General features: G+C 48.6%; 7 protein-coding genes across 7 annotated transcripts; 3 read left to right on the top strand and 4 right to left on the bottom strand.

Annotated features, from left to right (window-relative positions):
• Nucleotides 1–486: 486 nt before the first annotated feature.
• Nucleotides 487–750, bottom strand: N7533_010660 (uncharacterized protein; the record flags this gene model as incomplete). The annotated part of the gene is made up of 1 exon (XM_057107310.1): nucleotides 487–750. The coding sequence occupies one exon, from the start codon at nucleotides 748–750 to the stop codon at nucleotides 487–489; it is 264 nt and encodes an 87-aa protein (XP_056954688.1).
• Nucleotides 751–2872: 2122 nt separating this feature from the next.
• N7533_010659 (NmrA/HSCARG family protein) lies at nucleotides 2873–4143 on the top strand (the record flags this gene model as incomplete). The annotated part of the gene is made up of 5 exons (XM_057107309.1): nucleotides 2873–2915; nucleotides 2975–3189; nucleotides 3272–3410; nucleotides 3474–3812; nucleotides 3884–4143. The coding sequence occupies 5 exons, from the start codon at nucleotides 2873–2875 to the stop codon at nucleotides 4141–4143; spliced, it is 996 nt and encodes a 331-aa protein (XP_056954687.1).
• A 385-nt stretch (nucleotides 4144–4528) lies between these two features.
• N7533_010658 (uncharacterized protein) lies at nucleotides 4529–6498 on the bottom strand (the record flags this gene model as incomplete). Its single annotated transcript, XM_057107308.1, has 6 exons — nucleotides 4529–4663; nucleotides 4740–4800; nucleotides 4860–4944; nucleotides 5044–6093; nucleotides 6163–6337; nucleotides 6403–6498. 6 exons carry the CDS (start codon nucleotides 6496–6498, stop codon nucleotides 4529–4531), a joined length of 1602 nt encoding a protein of 533 aa, XP_056954686.1.
• Nucleotides 6499–7431: 933 nt separating this feature from the next.
• On the top strand, nucleotides 7432–8970 carry N7533_010657 (uncharacterized protein; the record flags this gene model as incomplete). Its single annotated transcript, XM_057107307.1, has 1 exon — nucleotides 7432–8970. The coding sequence occupies one exon, from the start codon at nucleotides 7432–7434 to the stop codon at nucleotides 8968–8970; it is 1539 nt and encodes a 512-aa protein (XP_056954685.1).
• A 760-nt stretch (nucleotides 8971–9730) lies between these two features.
• N7533_010656 (putative neutral amino acid permease) lies at nucleotides 9731–11480 on the bottom strand (the record flags this gene model as incomplete). The annotated part of the gene is made up of 4 exons (XM_057107306.1): nucleotides 9731–9811; nucleotides 9904–10776; nucleotides 10817–10958; nucleotides 11092–11480. The coding sequence occupies 4 exons, from the start codon at nucleotides 11478–11480 to the stop codon at nucleotides 9731–9733; spliced, it is 1485 nt and encodes a 494-aa protein (XP_056954684.1).
• Nucleotides 11481–13960: 2480 nt separating this feature from the next.
• N7533_010655 (RNA-binding ribosome biosynthesis protein MAK21) lies at nucleotides 13961–17888 on the bottom strand (the record flags this gene model as incomplete). Its single annotated transcript, XM_057107305.1, has 4 exons — nucleotides 13961–15473; nucleotides 15533–16644; nucleotides 16710–17779; nucleotides 17849–17888. 4 exons carry the CDS (start codon nucleotides 17886–17888, stop codon nucleotides 13961–13963), a joined length of 3735 nt encoding a protein of 1244 aa, XP_056954683.1.
• Nucleotides 17758–19979, top strand: N7533_010654 (putative proline--tRNA ligase AIM10; the record flags this gene model as incomplete). The annotated part of the gene is made up of 7 exons (XM_057107304.1): nucleotides 17758–17844; nucleotides 17908–17986; nucleotides 18040–18083; nucleotides 18140–18230; nucleotides 18284–18366; nucleotides 18424–18553; nucleotides 18610–19979. 7 exons carry the CDS (start codon nucleotides 17758–17760, stop codon nucleotides 19977–19979), a joined length of 1884 nt encoding a protein of 627 aa, XP_056954682.1.
• Nucleotides 19980–20174: the final 195 nt, after the last annotated feature.

The following is a 20174-nucleotide window of genomic DNA, read 5'->3' as shown; positions in this document are numbered from 1 at the left end:
AGTTGAATATGTTTTGTACCTAGGTAGTAGTATAGTCGGTAACCACATCATACATGCGAATCCCTGCTTTTTTATGTTGTATGTGTTGCTTTTCTTTCCTTTTTGTTTTTTTTTGGCTAATAGTAGGGTTCACCTGGGCATGGGTGTCAAAGATCTTGTGTTGGGATGTGGGCCTCAGGCACTGTTCTCGCCTTCCCGGCCTTCCTCTCTCTTTCTCTCTTCTAGATATCCGCATGCCCACATCATTTCCTGGTTTCCATACTCAATCATAACGTCGCACACATTTCCAACCTATTGAAATACCTGCAATGCGTTCACCAGCCTCTCGTTTGGGATGGCAGCACAAAGGCCGTGGTTTCTGCTTTTCCCCCAGAATTGATTTCATGGATTGTGTCTTTTTTGCCAAAAAAAGATGTCAAGACCTTGCGCTTGACGTGAAAAACACTTCGCGAGTACTGATCATTCTCCTCCTCACGCGTGTTTCTTTCAGCCAACTCGTTGAACATCCAAGTGTTCCGGGCTGTAGCAGACCATCCAAAGTTTCGCCACGAAATCAGGGAGATCATCCGGGACGATGCATGGTTTGTATCCACGCCGTTGATATGGGAAGACGTGCACCCAACCATCGTCCCCGAACAGATGGAGGTCAATTTCCAGGAGGGATGTCCCACCTGGCTCGTAGAGCAATGCGAAGAGAACTGCTACACGACGAAGCATCGAAAATACCGCGATGTGAACCGACCGGACCATGTTGCGCGTCATCACCAGATAGATGCCCAAATACCATTGGAAGCCTGCTGAGGGTATCATCGGCAGCTATTTTATGATCAGACGTCTGTGATTTGATTCAAAGTCGACGAGAAAGCCCTCCTTTACGGTCTGGAGCGATTCCCACGACTCAAAAGAGTGACCATTACGCCTGCGGCTCGGGGCTGGCTGTTTGCGCCGCTGTACGAGACAGACACATATGGTCCGAGCATTGACTCCAAGAAACTCCTTGCCGCACTAAAACTTTCGATTTTCGACCGGCCGTGTCAGGAATACAATCAATTTGCGGCCATAATGGAACGTCCAGGCTTCCAAAGTCTTCATTTGTCATTACTTACTGGTACTAGTGGTTACTGGGAAGGATTTGAAAGCGGATTATCCTGCCAAGCTATGAGCCCGGCCAAGGAATTGACCCATGTCCATTTATCAACTACATTCGATAATGGATCCTCTTCTATCATGAAGGATCCGCCTATTCCCTTGGAGGATTTTCTGCCTGTTAAGGAATGGCGTAATCTGTCTCACTTGGCGCTCTCTCGTTTTATCGTTGGTACTTCGGAGTTGATGGACATATTCCAATTGGCACCATCCTCATTGCGATATCTTGACTTAGAACTTATCCAGTTTCCCTTTGATGATGAATTGCGTTCAACTTGTCTACTACAGAGGATGCGAGAGAAACTAGATTGGCCCAAGAGAGATCAACTGCCAAAACTGATGGTCAGGATTACAATGGAAGGCCATCGCATATGGCCAGGGAGGTTCGTCAAGCTTTCAGACGAGGTGGCAAGCTTTCTCTATGGCTCTGGAGAAAATCCCCTGGATGGAGCAAATACAAGAAGCCCCAAGGGAGGATGCGGGGCGGATTATGGTCTTTTTGAGGTGGAATACACTCGGCCCAATGTGAGTAAATTGGATCTTAAGAGACTGGGAGTTATCTGTTAGGAAGAATCTTAGTGATTGCATTGGAAAGAGGCTTCGTAGTCTTTTGGAGCCCCGGTCACCCAGGCTACGGTAATAGATGCAGCTGGAGCAACGTAGCTTCCAGTGGGCATCTGGGCCAACCGCGTTAGAGGCCGCCTGTACCAACCCCGTCCAAAATTACTCGTGCTCCCCATAAAAATTCGGACACGGCCAGTATACGAAGTCTCTTGGCGCTGTAACCTCGCTACCCTACCAGCCTCCATCCCTCGAAATTGTTCGATTGTGACTATTATCGGCATTCGACATGTGGCCTGATAGAATGTGATGCTTATTTAAGGTACAGTGCTAGTGCTGAGCACGATATCGTAATTTTGCGATATCGTATCGCATTTATCGTGATCGCTATCGTATCGCAGAGGAAAATCTTTTTCGATACGAACAATACAATATTCAAGTTATCGTGCGATGATTGTCATATAGGTAAGTCGTATGAGCTTGGCTTGTTGCACTATAATTCAGGGATACTAGGCTTGTTGATATTCTCGGCTTCTTTGGCAGGTTTGGAGGTGGGAAAGCAGATTGAAGTTACAGCCGAAACAAGACACAACATAGGTACTAACTAGTATCTGATAAATTCCTTTTTCTCAAGATCAAGTAGCATATAAATACCAAGATAGAGCGAGGAATACATAAGTTACATACGGTCCATAGGTAATCAGAAAATACTGCTCATAATTATCCCGTACATCATGATGATCGGTTTCAATACATGGTGCGCATGCAGTAACACGTGACACAAATGAAAAGCTGATCCCATTACTCCGTACGGAGTAATCCATATGTATGCATGGATCCATCATGATGGATGTACATACTATCATGCACGCCTGCCCAGGCGGGCTCTGATATTTTGTCAAAATAATCAATCGAGCTTCAAAGGTTGACGGAGTACGCACTAGCACTGGCACTGGTAGTGTCATTTCATCAATACTGATTCGGAACCTGAATACTACGTACTACTAGTACTAATATTGCATAGCTAACCTACTCACACAACCTCTCTCTATGATCTTGCAATATTTATTCCCATTTTCCCCACGTCCAGGGTATTTCTTTTCTAGTGTTGCTTCACCGACTATTCCACTACGCATACGAGCTTTTTCTTCTTCTACATTACACCATGGCTCCCCTGGAAAAGGTGATTGTTGTATATGGGAGTACTGGTTAGTTCTTCAGACTATGATTGTTTATTGCATAGCAAGATTAACGATACAGTTTTTAGGCACCCAGGGCTATGCGGTAGCTTCATCCCTCTTGAAAAGTCAACACAACTTCATCGTCCGAGCACTCACCCGCAACCCAAATTCGGAGAAGGCACAGAATTTGGCGAAGATGGGTGCGCAAGTGGTCAAAGCCGATGGATTCAGTGATGAGGAGATGAATGCAGCACTCGCTGGCTCTTGGGGATTTTGGTTAAACACACACCATCATGATCAGGTATGATATCTTAACGAAATTGGACTTACTAAGTAATCATTGCTATTTGGCCAACAAAACACTTAGGCTGTACTCACGCCAGGTGGTTCCCACGGATGAGGACCTAGGACGCCGATTGGTCAACATCGCTGCCAATCAAGGCGTCAAGGTCTTCATTTACAGTACCTGCGATTCACCCGAGAAGATCTCAAATGGAAAGACGCCTGTCCCTGGTATGGATGGTATGTTTCAAGTTGTTTGCTCCACAATAGCTCTTTGACTATCTTTTTAATTCAATGAATTAGCCACGCACCGTGTGGAGATGTATGCTCGACAGTTCAAAGAGTTTGACGCTGTTATCGGGGCCTTTCCCGGTTGGTACTTTGAAAATCACATCACTCCAGCTTATGCGCAAGCCTTTGGAGGATTTCCAATGTTCCCGGATGAGGAGGGAATTTATACATTTACCAGTCCGGTACTAAATGTTGGTGGTGAGGGAAAGGTGCAAACCATCTCCGTGGCAGACGACTTTGGCGAAATGGTACACGGGATGTTTCTGGACCCTTTGAGGTGGAAGAATCAAACTATCCAATGCCTGAGTGATTCCTTTTCCTACGAAGAGATGGTCACGGTCTTCAAAGAAGGTAGGCATCCGCACAGTTAACCTCAGGTGCTATTGCTTCATATGTGTATGGATGGTTAACATAATATGCAGTAACCGGAAAGCCGGCTCGATATATTCCCATGGCTTCATGCGAGGACTTCCCCACTCAGGGAAGCAGTGTTCTAAAAGAGCTCCAGGATGTTTTTCGCTGGACTCAGTATACGGGTGGATTATTCTTTGGTCAAACAGATGATTTCCAGACGTGTCAGCATCTCAAAGATGAGGCTCGCCGGGACAAGGGTTTGAAACCACAGCCGGTCGCTTCTTTGAAGAGCTACTTTGCTTTTCACTATGGAGGCAAAACATTTTAGTAAAATCAAGAAGTGATTATGGAATCTTTGGCATAGTATTCACTAGAAAATGGTACTTATCTTGATCCTTGGCAATACTTCGATGCATCGATACTGTCGGTAAAAGCCAAAATTTTGCCTGTTCAAAAACTCGACTTTCTTCCCGTGCTTTCTGTTGGGTTTAGTATGAGAATTTTACAGAAGATGAGAGAATGGGAAATAATTCCGATAATTAGCAATCAAATGACATTCTTTTGCGAATTGTTGTTGAATCAAGCACTCAATCAAGAGATCTCGGATCTACTGAATGAAAAATGATCCGTTCAGAAACAAGTACTTGGCTAACATTACCGATAGATTCTTTGCTACGAGTAACAGATTCCTTGTATCACGAGTTTGACAGTTTTTAAAAGGGTGAGCCGTCTATAAAAGGAATGTACTGCCGTGAGCACGTGGTGTTGGACGGTACAACTACGCCTCCGAGGTATGCCTGAATATGTTCAAAGTAACAGTTTGAACCCCCTTGGTTGATTACCGTATGCTGAATCCAAAGGGATCATCCCGTGAGTAAGTCTATGATCGAGATAATATAGGATTGAAAATTGATAGCAACTTACGCCAACGGCTTCTTGCATCAAAATCACCGATCCGGCAAACCTAGAAGACATATTGCGTGCCCTAGGAGATAATGTCAGCTACTAATATGCCCAGTAGTGATGCGATTGATCGAAACATACGATATCAGCGGCGTAATAGGGTCGATTGTATTGCTCGCGAAGAGGATCGGGAAGGACGTAGGCTTATTAAGTCCACCTATTTTGCCTATGTCAAACTTGATCTTGTATCTGGTCCGGTGGCTCATTTTCCAACGATGATGTTGATAGAAAGACGAAAAAGAGAGAGAGCAAAAGCGTTTCTTACCTTTGAATCCCATGCTATCGGGCAATTGCGGGCGAAATGAACGGCATAAGATACCTTCAAGTAGCATAGGGTAGATATCACCAATGTACTTGCTCTTGTTGACCGTGTAATCCACCCAAGTCTTGAACTCTTCAATGGTAGTGAGTCTGTTTGTCCGATAGGTATCGGTGCATGTGATGGTGAGCCGAGCGTCAGTTATAGAGTTTGACTGTTCAAACAAGCCTGTAAGACCAGAGACATTCCCGCGCTCCACCTGATGTAAGACATCGGCCATGTCTGGAAACTTTGCCAGTGGGGTGTAGAGGGCGTTGAGAAAAAGAGTTTTTAGGTCCGAATAAGTGACCATTGTCGGCAGGTTTGAGCCTACAACTCCACTTAACGGGACTGGACGATTCCGAAATTGACGAGTGATACCATCCAATTTTGCCGTGATATTCTCTGGCGTCGGTCCCCAAAATGAGCAATTTTGAGGCCCTGCGTAATGACAGAAGGTCGAGAATGTTTCCATTGCCTCGTCCATTTGATCAACATTGTCCGTCCAATAATTGTTATAATATTGATCTGCATTTAAAACGCCATCAAGTATCATTCTCTCAATGCGGGTAGGGAACATGGAAGCGAAAGTACTGCCGATGACAGTCCCGTAACTGATGCCATAGCACCACAACTTAGCAGTTGATGGCGATTTACCGGCTATCTCGGCCTCTGCCTCGGTGAACGCGAGCAAATCATGTGCAACTGCTGGTGTAGTCACATAATATGAATGGGGTGAGTTTTTCTCGACGGCATGGTTGCACCAATCACCATATATCGAGCTTGAGTAGTACTGTTCCTCAAGTGATGTTGATGAGATGCTGGTGATGCCTGTTCTATGCAGTTGATAAAAGGCAGATCTTGCATTTGCGTCCCCCGAGAAGCAATCTAGATGCAAACCACTGTTGTTCACACCACGAGGATCAAACGAGACAAAGTTGTACTGTTCTCCAAACATCTGCCCGATAATATTCTGGTATGACAGGAGTAAGTCGACACCAGAACCACCCGGACCGCCTAACGAAATGTCAGTCAAGTCAAATGAGGTTCGAAAAGTTCGCGTATTTGAAAGGAATGGGATCTTACCGGGAATGACTACGATACTTGGAGACTCGACGGTGGCATTTTTGCCAGCCAACTTGATGAAGGCAACGGATGTCATGCCAAGGCTTCTGTTTGAATAATCCAAAGGAACTTCCAGTCTAGAGCAATTAAAGGCATCAAAGCATGATGACCATGTGAGGTTGGCTGACGGTTCAATCTATATGCCACGTTCAAAATTTTAAAAACTTCGGGAAATGTGTTACCATAATGTCCCAGACTCACCTTGTCGAATCCATAGACCATACCCCGTTTATTCAAACTGTGAACTTTTAGTCCAAAGCTCACAAGGAGGATGAGGACATATGCAATTCGGTCCATGGTGGATCCTCAGAAATATCTCCCTGGTCTTGGGTTTAGTTGTTTGCAAGAGCTTGCACAACCTTGGAACTGCGATATCTGGGAATCATTTATAACAATTGAACTTCCTTGGCTTCAGTATCAAGTTTGAAAGCTTTAGTAGGCAGCTATATTGTCCCTGTCATCTTGAGTGGTTCAAACTAGTGAATTCCCTGGGGGCCTTACTCTTTGCTACCCCACCTGTACGAGGTGGCCAATCATAGTCTGCCATTCCAGCGACCAATCCACATCAAGTGAGATAAATGTCGATCACTTTCTTTTTCAAAAATTGTGCGTGTACGAATTGGCCAATCAAAACCTACCTAGTAAATGCACTAGACTACGTATGTGGTCAATGCCAACTGGTCCAGGTTTAGGCTTACTTCAATCTCACTGGAACTTGGAATTGCATCGATTCTGGGAACTTGCCATCAAGAGCAGTCTCTCCTAAGGCTTTGCTTTCTGTACTCCATTTTGTTCATCTTTTCTCAGTCCGCTGTGTATCGAAAAAAAGATGTGGCGATGACTCCACTCCCTCACTGATATGGAAATCATCAAACAGACCAGCCCTCTTGAACTTCCATCGACACTCAAAGTTTCGTTTAAACGGTGCTTACTGAACATAACACTCAGCTCACATGGCTGTGATGGATAGAATGAAGAGCAAGAACACCAGGACGGCCAACCAGGGATGGAGGAAAAATCCTCGGAAGTTCGCTCCAAAGTCAAGATTAGGCTGCAAGACTTGCAAGTATGTCCTGACTCTACGAATTTCTACTAGTACAGAGCAATCAATACTGCCCAAATATTTCGAATCTGATATTTCTCAGGATAAGACGAGTTAAATGCGATCTATCTCAGCCTTCATGCTTGAAATGCCACTCTACTGGTCGCACATGCGATGGTTATGACGAAATGCCTTCCGCCTGCAGAACCGATAGGACAGAAATTAAATCAACCCATACGCACAATGAGCTCGACGACAGAGGAGATAGATACCACAGTCACCACTCATGTACCATGATTGGTGCGTATGAGCCAGAGCGACGGAACTCAAAATATCATGGCCTCAATTTGATTAATCTTGGAGCCTCAATGATCTTACCAGTGACTGGGTCTGCCCAGGCAGAGGCAATGTGCTTTTTTAACGATATCTCGGTTAAGCATCTGAATGAATACCGCCCTTGTGAATCATGGCGGAAGACTCTCATGCTTTTCTCTCAAACAGTGCCATCGGTACGACATGCTTCAATTGCTCTGGCTATGGTTCACAAAAGGTACTTAGAACTTCATTCAAATGACCGAGTTCATCAACGGTATTTTCCGAAAGACCAGCTACTGGACAAAGCTTGCTTGCGTCACTATAATCGCGCCATCCAGCTTCTGCTCAAGCCGGAAAGTGGCGACAGTGCTGAAATAATAGCTGTCACCCTTTTGGTCTCCTATCTATTTACCTGCTTTGATCATCTGGTGGGCGACGATGTACAAGCAATGAAACACCTGCGCGGGGGTGTCGAGCTCTCACGGAACATCGAAAACGCTACATTGTACAACGATACCTATCCCAATTCCCAACCATCGGGAGTCCACGCGATCATCTGCCAGGTTACAAAACAGGTTCGCCGTCTTGACATGCAAGCCAGTATGTTTCTGGTTGACTGGAGTCCAGCAAACATCCAAGAGACATTCGCGTCCAATCTTTCAGTCTTCGATACTTCCTTTTCATCACTCGATCAAGCTGCCGATCACCTCCAGATTCTCGTTGCTGAGGTAATGATGCTGTGCAACACACAACAACAAATGTGCCCGACAGGTACGGCGCCAACCTTACCTTATTCGCTCAAGGAGAAATTGATCAGGCGATTGGAAACGTGGTCGAGTCTCTTCGAAAATCTCCTGCAAGAATGCGGTTCCTCTGAGCCAGTTTTTGAAACTTACCGTCTCATATCACTCCTACGCTTACAACATAAAATCGCCTGGATTCTTCTCAGCAATTACGGACTTGATGGAGAAAAAGGATATGACAATTTCCTGCCCCAGTTCCAGCAATGCGTTGCCTTAGCGAGCGAAGTCGTGGAGGCGCATCAGCGGTATGCGGGGTCATCAAGGTCGACATTCACGCCGGAGATTGGAATGATTCCCATTCTCTACATAATCGGGGCCAAGTGCCGTCATCCCACTGTCCGCCGTGAAGTCATCAGTATTCTACGACGGCAACTAATACGGGAGGCGGCTTGGGATAGCATCACTACTGCTAGGGTGGTTGAGCGGATAATTGAGATTGAAGAGGGTGCGGCTAGGGGAGAACAAAGCATGGAAGAAATCCCCGTATGGTGGAGGATAGAGGCATTGTCTTACACGCGTATTCCAGGTGGACAGTCTGCGGCTGGGTTGGATATCATGTATACATTCTGTGGCCGGGAGGGAATACATACTGAGTCTCTTGTGATGTAACGGATAGAGAGCCTTAATTATCATGTCGAATAATCAATAGCAGACAACATGCATTGTTCAGGGGCAAAGCACCGGGGACTGCTTCGTGGCCCACACCTCATTCGTTCTAGACTGGCCTTTCGTAGAGGGGCTTTTTGAGCATTGCATTGAATTGCTGTTTTGCGTCATGCACTATATTCTTTGCCTACGCGCTACTACTAGTAGATGTTGGCTATTCCATCGCTGCGGTCAGGCTCAGGCTATCTGTTTAGTAAGTAATACCAGTAGAAAGTGTTACCCTCGAAAGCAAAAAATTGAAATGTATCAACTCCGGGAAGCAACAGCTTGCCCGAGGCCTTCTGGCCAAGTGAATTCAAGGCCTAATTATGTGCAAGAGAATGCCGGGGCAGCGACAACATACAAAGACAAGACCCAACATCCTGAACCTCTGTAACTAGGTAAATAATACAAAAAGCCATCTCTCTCTTCCCGATTTCCAAGCTCTACAATGTGAAGCAATCCATACCCTCATCACGGCGGTGTGGTATATGAATAAGTCCAAATAACTCATAAAAAGGCAATAAATGTGAGGAGAAAGTTCATCAAAGATAGCCGGTTCCTCTCTCTGTCTCTCGGGCCATCAAGTCATTAAAATTCATCTCGATTTCATCACGTGGAAGTCTCGAGTTTGAAGATAAAGTTTGAAGATGCATTGCAGACTATGCTGCTAGTAAAACCCCGCCCCGCAGGGTTGCTAGTTGTTTTTCGTTTCATTTTCGGTTTAAACGGCGTTACTGACGCAGGTGAAGACACCACCAACTGAACCTGTTTCGTACAGGGTGACCACGGACATGACAGAAGCCTAATCGCAGGAGAGGAGATGTTAGTCAGCTCAATTAAATGCAGGAGCGCCCCGAAAAGGGAACCAAGGCGGCAAGGATGGGCAAAACTCACATAAGTACCAGGACCCAAGAAGAACAGACCAACGAAAATCAAAAAGACATTGAAAATGAATCCGCACCAGCCGCGAATACCCCTTTCCATGAAGAACCGTGGACCATGATCAGCACTGCGCATGCGAATATACGCGACGCCCCAGAAGATAAAACCGAAGAAGGAATCGAACAGGGAGCTCATGATCGACAAGAGGGACGAGAAGAAGGGGATGACTTCCGCGACAATCCAAGCTGCGATCCAGAGCACGGCTAGAATACCGGCCCATGAAGCCCACCCGACGACTGTGTTGCTGCTCTTGTGACGGGTTCCCTCGAACAGGCGGAAGAAGATGAAGCGCGCGGAGACGGAGGCGTATAGCACGCCGAGGAAGATGATTGTGGGGATCATGAAGGAAAATGAAACCTTTTTGTACACTTCGTTGGAGATGGAGCCGAAGGCCGGCGCGACCATATAATCCGATTGGGAGCCGGTGTATGCGTAGATGATTGACCCAACGAGACTGAAGACGATGATCTCGGCGATTGTCACGGCCGTGACGGACTTCCAAAAGTCGCGGGGTTCTTTCATTTCGGCGATGAAGCTGGGGAGAGTGATTTGTCCGATGAATGTATAACTAATGTTCAAGAAGGCGTTCATGCCTTGGACAAATGTTGTGCCCTTGGGAGGGAGGGCAGAGACAAGCGGTTCGCCTGCTATCGGGTAGTTGGCGGGGTGGCCCTCAATACCGACGAAGATGGTCGCCAAAAGAACGGAGACGAAGGTGAAGAAGGCGGAAACTGTGGCGATGTGGGCGAGAGTGCCGAATGTTCGGGGCAAAGAACAGAAGAACGAGGCGATTGCGACAATTAGAGAAAAAGACGACCGTGCAGACTGCGCCACCGGACATGGTGTTGAGGTACTCTGCGCCCACGACGCAGTGCAGACCCTGGATGAAAGTGTTGTTTAGAAGGAACATGACAGCCGTAGCCCACCAGGCGACCTTGGAGTCCCAGAATAAATATTGACCGATGTCGCAGACATCGCGAATTTCAGGGTGTCGCAGACAGAATCTCCTATAGACCGAGCACCATAGAAATTAGTATCAATGCGCGATCGATATGGGACAACCCCGCAATACTGGAAAGGGCCCCAGCGCAAAAAGCGAAAGACAGAGGGAATGCCGGAGACTCAGGGTGAATTTCTTACCAAACAATCAATGAGGTATATAAAACTATACCCGCAATAACAACCGTCAATATCAAGCCGGGGACGAGACCGAGAACGGAGTACGACCAAGGGAAGGACATGATAGCCAGACAGATGTACTCGGAGAAGAGTAAAGCGGCGGTCTTTTGCCAGCTGCAAGTGCGATATTTAATGGTATTCTCAGCCTCCATTTCAATTTGACGACCAACACTCTCGGTCGTGGAGGAGGAATCCAGCGCAGTGACATGATGGTGGGAATGGCGACGGCCTTGACCAGATTCAACATCATAGTCCTTGAGCTTCGGCTCCTGCTCCTTGTCACTTAGATCGGAGGAGCGATCGCCATCGAGTTGCTGGGCCATTGTTGTGGAGTCTTCAGGCCGAGCCATTTGAGTTTTAAAGAGCCGGCGAACCGCTTTTGGCGGTACTCGGAGGAGTCGAAGAAAGCTGTACTGTTGAACTTCAGATACATAAACCGGGCCTCGGGGAGGGTCGCAGTGGGAGAAGTATGCGTATGGATGGTTGCAAGGGAGTGGAAAATTGTCGCTTTGGAATTTAATTCACTAGAAACCGGCGAATAAATGGGAGTATTTTGACGTTCTGTAGTTCCGGGGCTGTCGCAGGGGAGGTTTGACGTGAGGCAATTCACGAATGGTTGAATTAGGGCAAAGGGATCGGCGGGGGAAAGAGAACCGCCCGATCACAATGCTAGAGAAGGAAGTTGGGAGAGAGGAAGGTTGTAAAAGGTCAAGAGTGGAATAGAAATAGAAATACCATTAGGCACGGGTGATAAAGAATCAAGAGAGAAGAGAGAAAAATGGGAAATGGAAAATGGAAAATTAAAAAAAAAAGAAATAAAAAAAGAAACAGAAGGCAGAGACGGTAATTGAGTATACCAGCTTGGCAGAAGACTTACGAGGAACCGCGATGGAGCAGTAATTCGGGGGTATCCTGCATACCCCATCTTATTGGATTATTGGCATTTTCACCAGTTCCTCGACCGAATCCAGCCAAAGCCGCTCCACAGGGCAAACCTGCTATGCCCGAATGGAAAAAGCCTGTCGATCTGGGCGCCGCCAACATGACGTGCTATACCGAGAAAACAGTCCATGGCGTTCGGATGGGGCGGACAAGAAACTTGGACTTGCGCCGGTCCCTGGGTGATCGGACCCCAGACATGGCTGAAGTTTAACTCTGGCTATACTCCAGTGCCCTTATGTACATGTACGGAGTAAGGTGGGATCAGATGGGATCCAATGCCGACTCTAGGTCAGTAGGTAACACTAATGCACATTACACGTTTCCTATCCACTCGAAATGGAGATTTTCCAGATGTTCCAGATTTTCTAGATTCCTTCTGCTCTGCCCTGCCCTGCTCTGCCATCCCCCTACGTACATGCTGTACTGCTTACGGGTAGACCGAAGATATTTGGCCACTCTGGTAATATCATATCGAGCTACGACCTGCCGGAGTGGGCCCTAGCCCCGCAAGCAGGGCAGGGGCCGAATGATGGACTGACGCGGTGGTTGAACCCATGCATCAGCCACGCCCGAAAACATGGGCGGGGTGAATTGACTTGCCCTGATTTGATCGCTGCCAATCGCAATCCGCATTCGGTGGCTCCACAAGGGTGAAGTGATGGGGATAATACGTACTCTGCGTACTGTGGTTTAAATCCGATCGTATGAGAGTGGATTTGTACACATGGTATTAAATAGAAGAACGGTCATAGTCATCATCATCATAACTACCTCTTGCCACCTTCTACGTTGTCGGTGTTGTCGGTGTTGTCGGTGTTGTTGACTGTTATTTTCTGTTCTGCTGTGGTATGTCAGCTGACTAATCCCTACACTCAGCAGGTGTTGCCGAATAATACGCGTACGGTATGGTAAACACCCCCAGATGCATTGCAATTAGGGCATAGCCAATAGATATCTCACATGCAATCGACCTCATGCTCGTCTTCATCGAGATTGCAGGGGAAAACTGTCTAGAACGAACCAGGATATATGCCCGTGGTAGGCATCAAGCATATCCAAGCTAACCAAGCATACAAATCCAAGAGTCCAAGAAAAACCAAGCCAACCCAGCCCTCTCAAAAGTACCGCCATGCACGGACGCTTGCGTGCTCATCCACCGTGATGGCCTCATATTCAGCCCACTCCGACTTGACATAACTTACTTTAGACTCCCAAGTTATGGAGCATATCCAGCGATTGCCGCCATCCGATCCTGACCATGCGGACTTGTCCGGTCATCACGCAATAAAAGATCAGATCCGAGTACCGATGCCCGAGATGGCGTGCCGAGCTGGAGCTGGCCATGTGTGGAACCTGTTTCCGAGTCTTTCAATCTCGCGTGGTCCGAGTCGCAATTTGCAGGATGGCCGCTTTGCCGTTGACCTTTTCTCTTCTTGGTGTGCGCCCCCTTTTTGCTTTTTGCGCCCCGGCGAGGTACTAGTAACCTTGCGTCGCTTGATGTACTGTCGTATGTGGTATTGGGAAAAAGCAAATATACCCTCGAATGAACATCAATGGATTCGAATGAATGAAACAGTGGCAGCATAGCCGATATATCCCTCATGAAATAATTGCACAGGAGCTCCCAAGCCCTGGATGTCTATGTAATATGCAAGGACTCGGATGGAGTGACCAGATATCACTTGGGAACCTTCAAGTTCAAGTTGGAAGGAATCTACTACTACTATTACCACCACCACACCAATACTGACCCTGAGACAACTTGAAAGAACTAAATACTATGATTCCAATGTAAACCGGCCACAACGCCGCGAATAGATAAGGGCTTTTACATACAATATCATCATCCACAAAACTAAACATCTGCAAACCCATATGCCTTCCCATTTTACATACCCAGATCCTCGCCATCCAACAACGCCGCATAGTCGTCGGCGGACGCGAATGTAGGCAGGTGCTTGAGCTTGCGACGCTTCTCCCGCTTGCTCTTGTTGTTCTCTTCGGGCTCGGGCTCGGCCGTCTCGAGTTCCACACCACCAAGCTCCATATCCGAGGGGAGATCCTCGTCGCTGTCCAGGAACGCTTCGTCGTCCGAGACATCCATGTCGAACGCATCTTCGTCGTCCTCGTCGTCCTTCTTGGCGGACTTCTTGGAAGCGGGGGCGTCCTTGGCCTTGCTCTTCTTGGCAGTAGGCGGTGGTGAGTCGAAGCCCTCGAAGTCGCCGGCTTCCTCGTCGTTCATCTCCTCGTCCGAAGGAACGTCCGACTCGTCGTTGAAAATGACTTCGTCGTCGTCCTCACCTTCGACACCCTCCTCTGCAGAGTCGTCGTCGTAGGCTGATTCCAGATCATCCATGTCCAGATCGTCGTCACTGTCAACTTCGTCTTCCAGATCGGGTCGGGAGTCGACGAGAGCCTTCCAGATGGCATCCTCGTCAACTTCTTCGTCGTCGTCGGAGGCAGCAGTGTCATCGTCAGTGGCGGCAGGCTTACCCTTCTTCGCCTTAACCTTGTCCTTGTTAACCCGGTTGAAGTATTCGTGGAAGAAGACATCCTCGGCGGAGATATCCTCGGCCTTCTTCTTCCAGAAGTTCTCCGAGTTAAGGGGCACGCCTTGCATGGCTGTCTTGCCGGCTTCGACGAGGCGGTCCTTAGCCTCACCACCAGCCAGAGGCTGCATGATGGAGGCGCCGCGAGAGGCAGCGCTGGACTTCGGGGTACGGTAGATGAATCGGTCCAGGAAGTGCGATAGAGTGTGGATAGTGAGATCGGGCTTGCCGCTCATGGGCTCGTGCTCAAGGAGACGGTCGGCGTTCAGCGACACGGAGGGGTGGAAGTGGGTGGTGAAAGGAAGCAATTCCCAGAGGCAGGTCTCCTCTGCGTTGCTGTGTTCGGGATCACGCTTGCGAGGGTCGTATTTCTCCTTTGGCTTCTTGGTGGTGGTCTCATCCACGGGGACGGGCTCGGGTTGCTCATCGTCCTCGTCGAGAACATCACGGAAGACTTCCTCGTCATCGCTGTCGTTGTCTTCGGGTTGGTCGAGAAGTGATGAGAGACCGATGAAGGTCTTCTCGAGTTCACGGATCAGGTAGAAGATACCGCAAATGAAAGATGGTTGGTGCATGCCGAGAACTTGAACAATACGCTTGACGAATGCCTTGACGCGACGCACATTGAGATCGTTCTTGAGAGACTTGAAGAGTAGGTTGAGGTAGAGCGATTGCTTCGAAGAGGTGGCCACGCGAGGGTCCAAAAGAGACTCGTATAGCGTCCGGTAGAAGCGGTCGCTGGCGACTTGAGTAGTGTGAGTCAATTGCTGGATCAGCATGAGTGCTTGAATGCTTGTGTTGAAGTTGGAAGAGTGGGTGATGCGGAAAAGAGTGTCGATGTGCTTAGACAGTCTAGATTCAATGTTAGTTTTGAGCAGATGAGTATAAGGCAAAGAAAGTATTGAACGTACCGGCCCGAGTCGGCGTCGGTGAAGGGGTAGGCACGGTTGACACCAGTCAACACACCCGATGTCAGCTTCTCCCGCATCTCATCGGTCTGAGCCTCACCCTTAACAGCCTCGGCATTGGGATTGCCCTTGCCCTTGCCCTTGCCGTGCTTTCCTTGAGGAGGCTGGCCCTTGGGAGCAGGCTTCAGAAGAGTGACAAAAAGCGAGAAGTAGATATCCAGAAGTTGCATCGCAACTTGTTGCTCCTTCATACTCAGAACAGTCTGGTTCAAAGTGATGATGGCATAGTACTTGGCGTGCGAGCTCTGGCCAGGGCGGAAAAGCAGCTCCTCGACGGACTTGATGATGGTAGGCTTCATCATAGGATGCTGCTGCTCAAGCTGCAGAAGAAGATACGAAGCGCGAGAGGCAATCTTCTTTCCGGGGTCACCAAGCTTGTTAACAAGCAGACGTAGCAAGTTGGCTTCCTGCTCGGGCTTCTCCTTGAGCAGCTCATAGACGTAACTGACAGCACGAGAACGCGAGAACTCAATCTCGTCATTACACCAGACCTCGAGAACCTTGAGAATCTCATAGAACTGCTCCTTGACACCATCCTCGAAGGCCCAAAGCATCAGATGGCTCTTTTGCAGGCCACCAGGCAGAGGGTCTCGCTCGGTCCATCGGCCACCAGCTCCCTGGAAGGCGGCGACAAGGCCGGGCTGATTGGCGAAAGACCTCAATCGTCGGTCTGAAGGAAGGAGAGTACCCTGCGCAAACATATCCTTCAAAGATCGGAGAACTTCAACAGCCTGTGCACGACTGCGCTTACCTGCGAGTCCGACAAGCGATTCCAAAGACTTTGTGTTGTGCAATGGCGACTCCTGCACAGCAAGAGTGAGGGCGGAGATCTTATCGCTCAGGGTACCGCTGGACATGATGCTGGTGTAGAACTTGTAAGAGGAAGAGGCGGAAGTCTTTTGGGCCGCGGCGTATTGCTCGTTCTCCTCGAGAAGCAGGACCTTGGCTTGCTCGTGGATACGCTCAACCAGGTGGCGGGGAAGAGCATTCATTTCTTTGGCACCGGCGAGAGGAGGGAGTGGAGAATTGTACCAGTCGGAGCGAGGCATGACAGCCTGTTGAGCAATTGAAGTTAGTAAACAGTCCTTAGAAGGCATTTATGATCTCCGAGTAGACGTACCAGCTTGGCATATTCCTTGGGGATATGAGATTCGGTTTCCTTTGCCTTGGGTGCCGGGGGCGCATCCTCGATGTCTGACTCTTCAATAGAATCCGCATCTTGCTCATCAGCGTCCTCAATATCATCTTGTGCTGCGTCGGATGCTTCCTCCCCCTCCTCCTGCTCCTCCTCCTCCTCGTCATCTTCTTCAGCCTCGTCTTCCTCCTCCTCTACCTCTGACACCTCGTCATCTGCGAGATCTTCAGGAACGACATGACCAGCAGCCGCCAACATATTGGATAGCTCTCTCCGCAGATCAGCCTCGCGGCCCTTTGCCTTCCTCTTCGAAGTTTCACCCTCGACCTCAGACTCCGAGTCAACATCCGCAAGCAGATCCAGATCCGCCTCGGTGCCGCCCATAGCCATGATCTCCGCACGTAGCGCATCATTATTGCTTTGCTTCTGAGACGCATCGGGCTTCTCCTCGCTCTTCTTGCTTCCCTTCTTCTCCTTCTCCTCGCGGGCGATCACATCACCATTGCGATCCCGCTTTTTTCCATGCGCCGAGTCCTGCTTCTTGTCGGCCTTGAGAGTGACGTTCTTCTCCTTCTTGACAGGTGTGTTCTCTGTAGAAGGCTGAACCTTGTTGTCCTTTTTTCCCTTTCCCTTGGCGGAGCTCTGATTCTTCAAGCGTTGCTCGATCTTTTCGCGGAGACCAGCGAAAGCACCTTCTTCGATTTGGGGCTCGGCCGGGGTGGTCTGGGGTTCGGAGACGGAGACTGCTTTGTCTTTCGCAGTCTCATTTGCGCCCGAGGAGGGCTTGCCTTTCCTTTTAGGCATGGTGTGTGTTTGGGAAGGATTGGTGAAAGAGTTGTTTTTTCTCTCCCATGAATTGCCGGAGAGAAAAATGAACGGAGAAATCTTTTGCGGCGGGCTTATCGACGCTCGGACCACCCGATAAGCAATTGCCTTCGACCGCGACGATTTCCATTGAGGAATGCGCTCTAGGCTATTTGGTCGGCAATTCAACTCTTGACAGCTTCTTCTGTCGGTTATTGTCGGTACAGAAATGATTTCGGCGTTACGGCCAGCTCACAGTCGCCTGTGGAAGGGCCGATTGGCGTTGGTGCCTCGTGTTCAGCGATGCCAACTTCATGTACGCGCTTCCCACAGAGTTCCCCGGATTTGCTGAACTGTCATAACTAACTGGGGTTTATAGTATGACGGCCGGAACAGAGTGTCAAATTTCTGGATCCCTACAGGTGGCATATCTAAGAAGCCTGTTGAGGGGGCAAATGGTGCGAGCTTTGCGACTCATCGAGGAACTTATGACATGCTAACAGAACATTAGAGGATGCCAATGATCTTCTAATTCGAGGCGGATTTCTTCGACAAGTAAGAGCTAGCAGATTGAATTATGAGATTAAGACATTTAATTATAATCATCCTAGGCTTACTCTGGCGTCTTTCATCTTCTCCCACTGGGACTGCGGGTGCAGGACAAGCTTGAACGTTTAATTGACAAGCACATGCGCTCACTGGGTAGGTGGTTGGTCCGTCGAGATCTAACTTGGCCACTGCTGACTACTTTCAAGGAGCATCCAAGGTCTCACTTTCATCTATCTCTTCCCAGGAACTGTGGGAGAAATCCGGTCGATTGACCGAAGGCTCCGCCGAGGTCAGTTTCCCCTGCTTCTGGTCATCTATCGACCTTCCTTTCTGAACGGCTATTCAGGTCTTTCGCTTCCATGACCGGAAGGATACTCGCTTTCTCCTCGCGCCCACTCATGAAGAGGAAATTACATCCCTCGTGGGCAGTCTCACTACATCCTACAAGAGTCTGCCTCTTCGGGTCTATCAAATAAGTAAGTCGAGCCGTACTACGTTGCCAAATTTATCCCATGCTAATTACAGTGACCAGCGAGAAAATACCGAGATGAGGCCAGGCCAAGGCAGGGACTTCTCCGCGGCCGTGAATTCGTGATGAAAGATCTCTATACATTCGACTACAACGTTTCCGAGGCCCTAAAGACCTACCAGGCCGTGAAATACGCCTACACCCAGATTTTCGACGAACTAAAAATTCCCTATCTCGTCGCTGCAGCCGATTCCGGGAACATGGGTGGCAGTCTCAGCCATGAGTACCACTTCATCAGCGCGAAGGGCGAAGACCGAGTAGTAAGCTGTTCACACTGTGATCACGTGTACAATGAAGAACTGGCAGATGGAAAAACACACAAGTTCAATGAGACCGAAGAAAGTTCCACTCTTCCGGGCTTCCAGACTGAGGATGCCAAGGTCGAAGGCGGCGCAACTATCTCCAATGGCATGTGGATGGCCATCTCGCACGATGGAAACACTCTCCTCCGGGGTTGGTACCCGAAATATTCCATGCAAAATGGATCCACGGAGCCCGTTGAAAGACATGTCAACTCACATGCTGTGAAGGCCATCGCCACCGCTGCAGGCATCGATCTTGATCTGAGCGTGGAGAATCCCAAAGAGAAATGGACGGCACATGTTCAGTCTCGATCATCTGAGCAGAAGCCACGAGTGCTGGATCTTTATGACTCACAAGTGCGAGTGTACCAACGTCCTCCACTCAGCGATCTCCTAGAAGAAATTGGTTGCACCGCTACGGATATCGAGTACTCCAAACTGGATCGTTTCCCGGGTACTTCGAACCAGCTTAGTCTCGTTCGCGTGCATGACGGAGACAGTTGCTCACAGTGTGCTGATGGCCAATTGACGAGCAACCCTGCGGTCGAACTGGGACACACTTTCCATCTGGGTACAAGGTATAGTGAGGTGCTCCAAGCCTCGGTCTCTGTCAATCAAGCAGTTCTCGACGGATCCGCTGAATCGGGTGGCAAGTCTTCCAAGGAGCAAATTGTTCCGATGGAGATGGGCTGCCACGGGATTGGTGTTTCTCGTTTGATTTCGGCCGTTGCGAACCGCTTAGCAGATCCCAAGGGGTTGAACTGGCCCCGTGCTATCGCACCTTTCGATGTTGCCGTTGTACCTACGAAGGGACTGGATGCTGTTGCCGAGAGGATATATGACAGCCTTACTTCTATTTCGGTAGACACGTTGCTCGATGATCGGGATAAGGGCATGGGCTGGAAATTGGGTGATGCAGACCTGATTGGATACCCGGTGCTCGTGGTCGTGGGCAATGGGTGGAAGAAGAATCAAACACTGGAAGTACAGTGCCGTCGCCTGGGTGTGAAAGAGAATGTGTCTATGGACAGTCTGCCTACAGTTGTGGAAGGTCTTTTGTCGCAACTATAACCGGGCGATCTACGGGTACTCCTGGACACCCAGGATATATAACCATTTGTACTATTACTAACATGTTGATATTAGCCTGTAAAATAATGAACTCATCTCCTGTTAACTCACTGGCATAGAACACCTGAGCATTGGTTCTATTTGTACCACTCACTACCTAGCAATAACTTAAAAATCAAAGCCTTCTCCAAGACT

The sequence above is a fragment of the Penicillium manginii genome, assembly GCF_028828005.1.
Source record: "Penicillium manginii strain IBT 31320 chromosome Unknown utg000008l:1.0-3226943.0:1.0-3228205.0, whole genome shotgun sequence".
In the NCBI taxonomy this organism is placed as follows: domain Eukaryota; kingdom Fungi; phylum Ascomycota; class Eurotiomycetes; order Eurotiales; family Aspergillaceae; genus Penicillium; species Penicillium manginii.
Note: the sequence above shows the minus strand (reverse complement) of the source record. Positions and strands in the feature narration are given on the sequence as shown.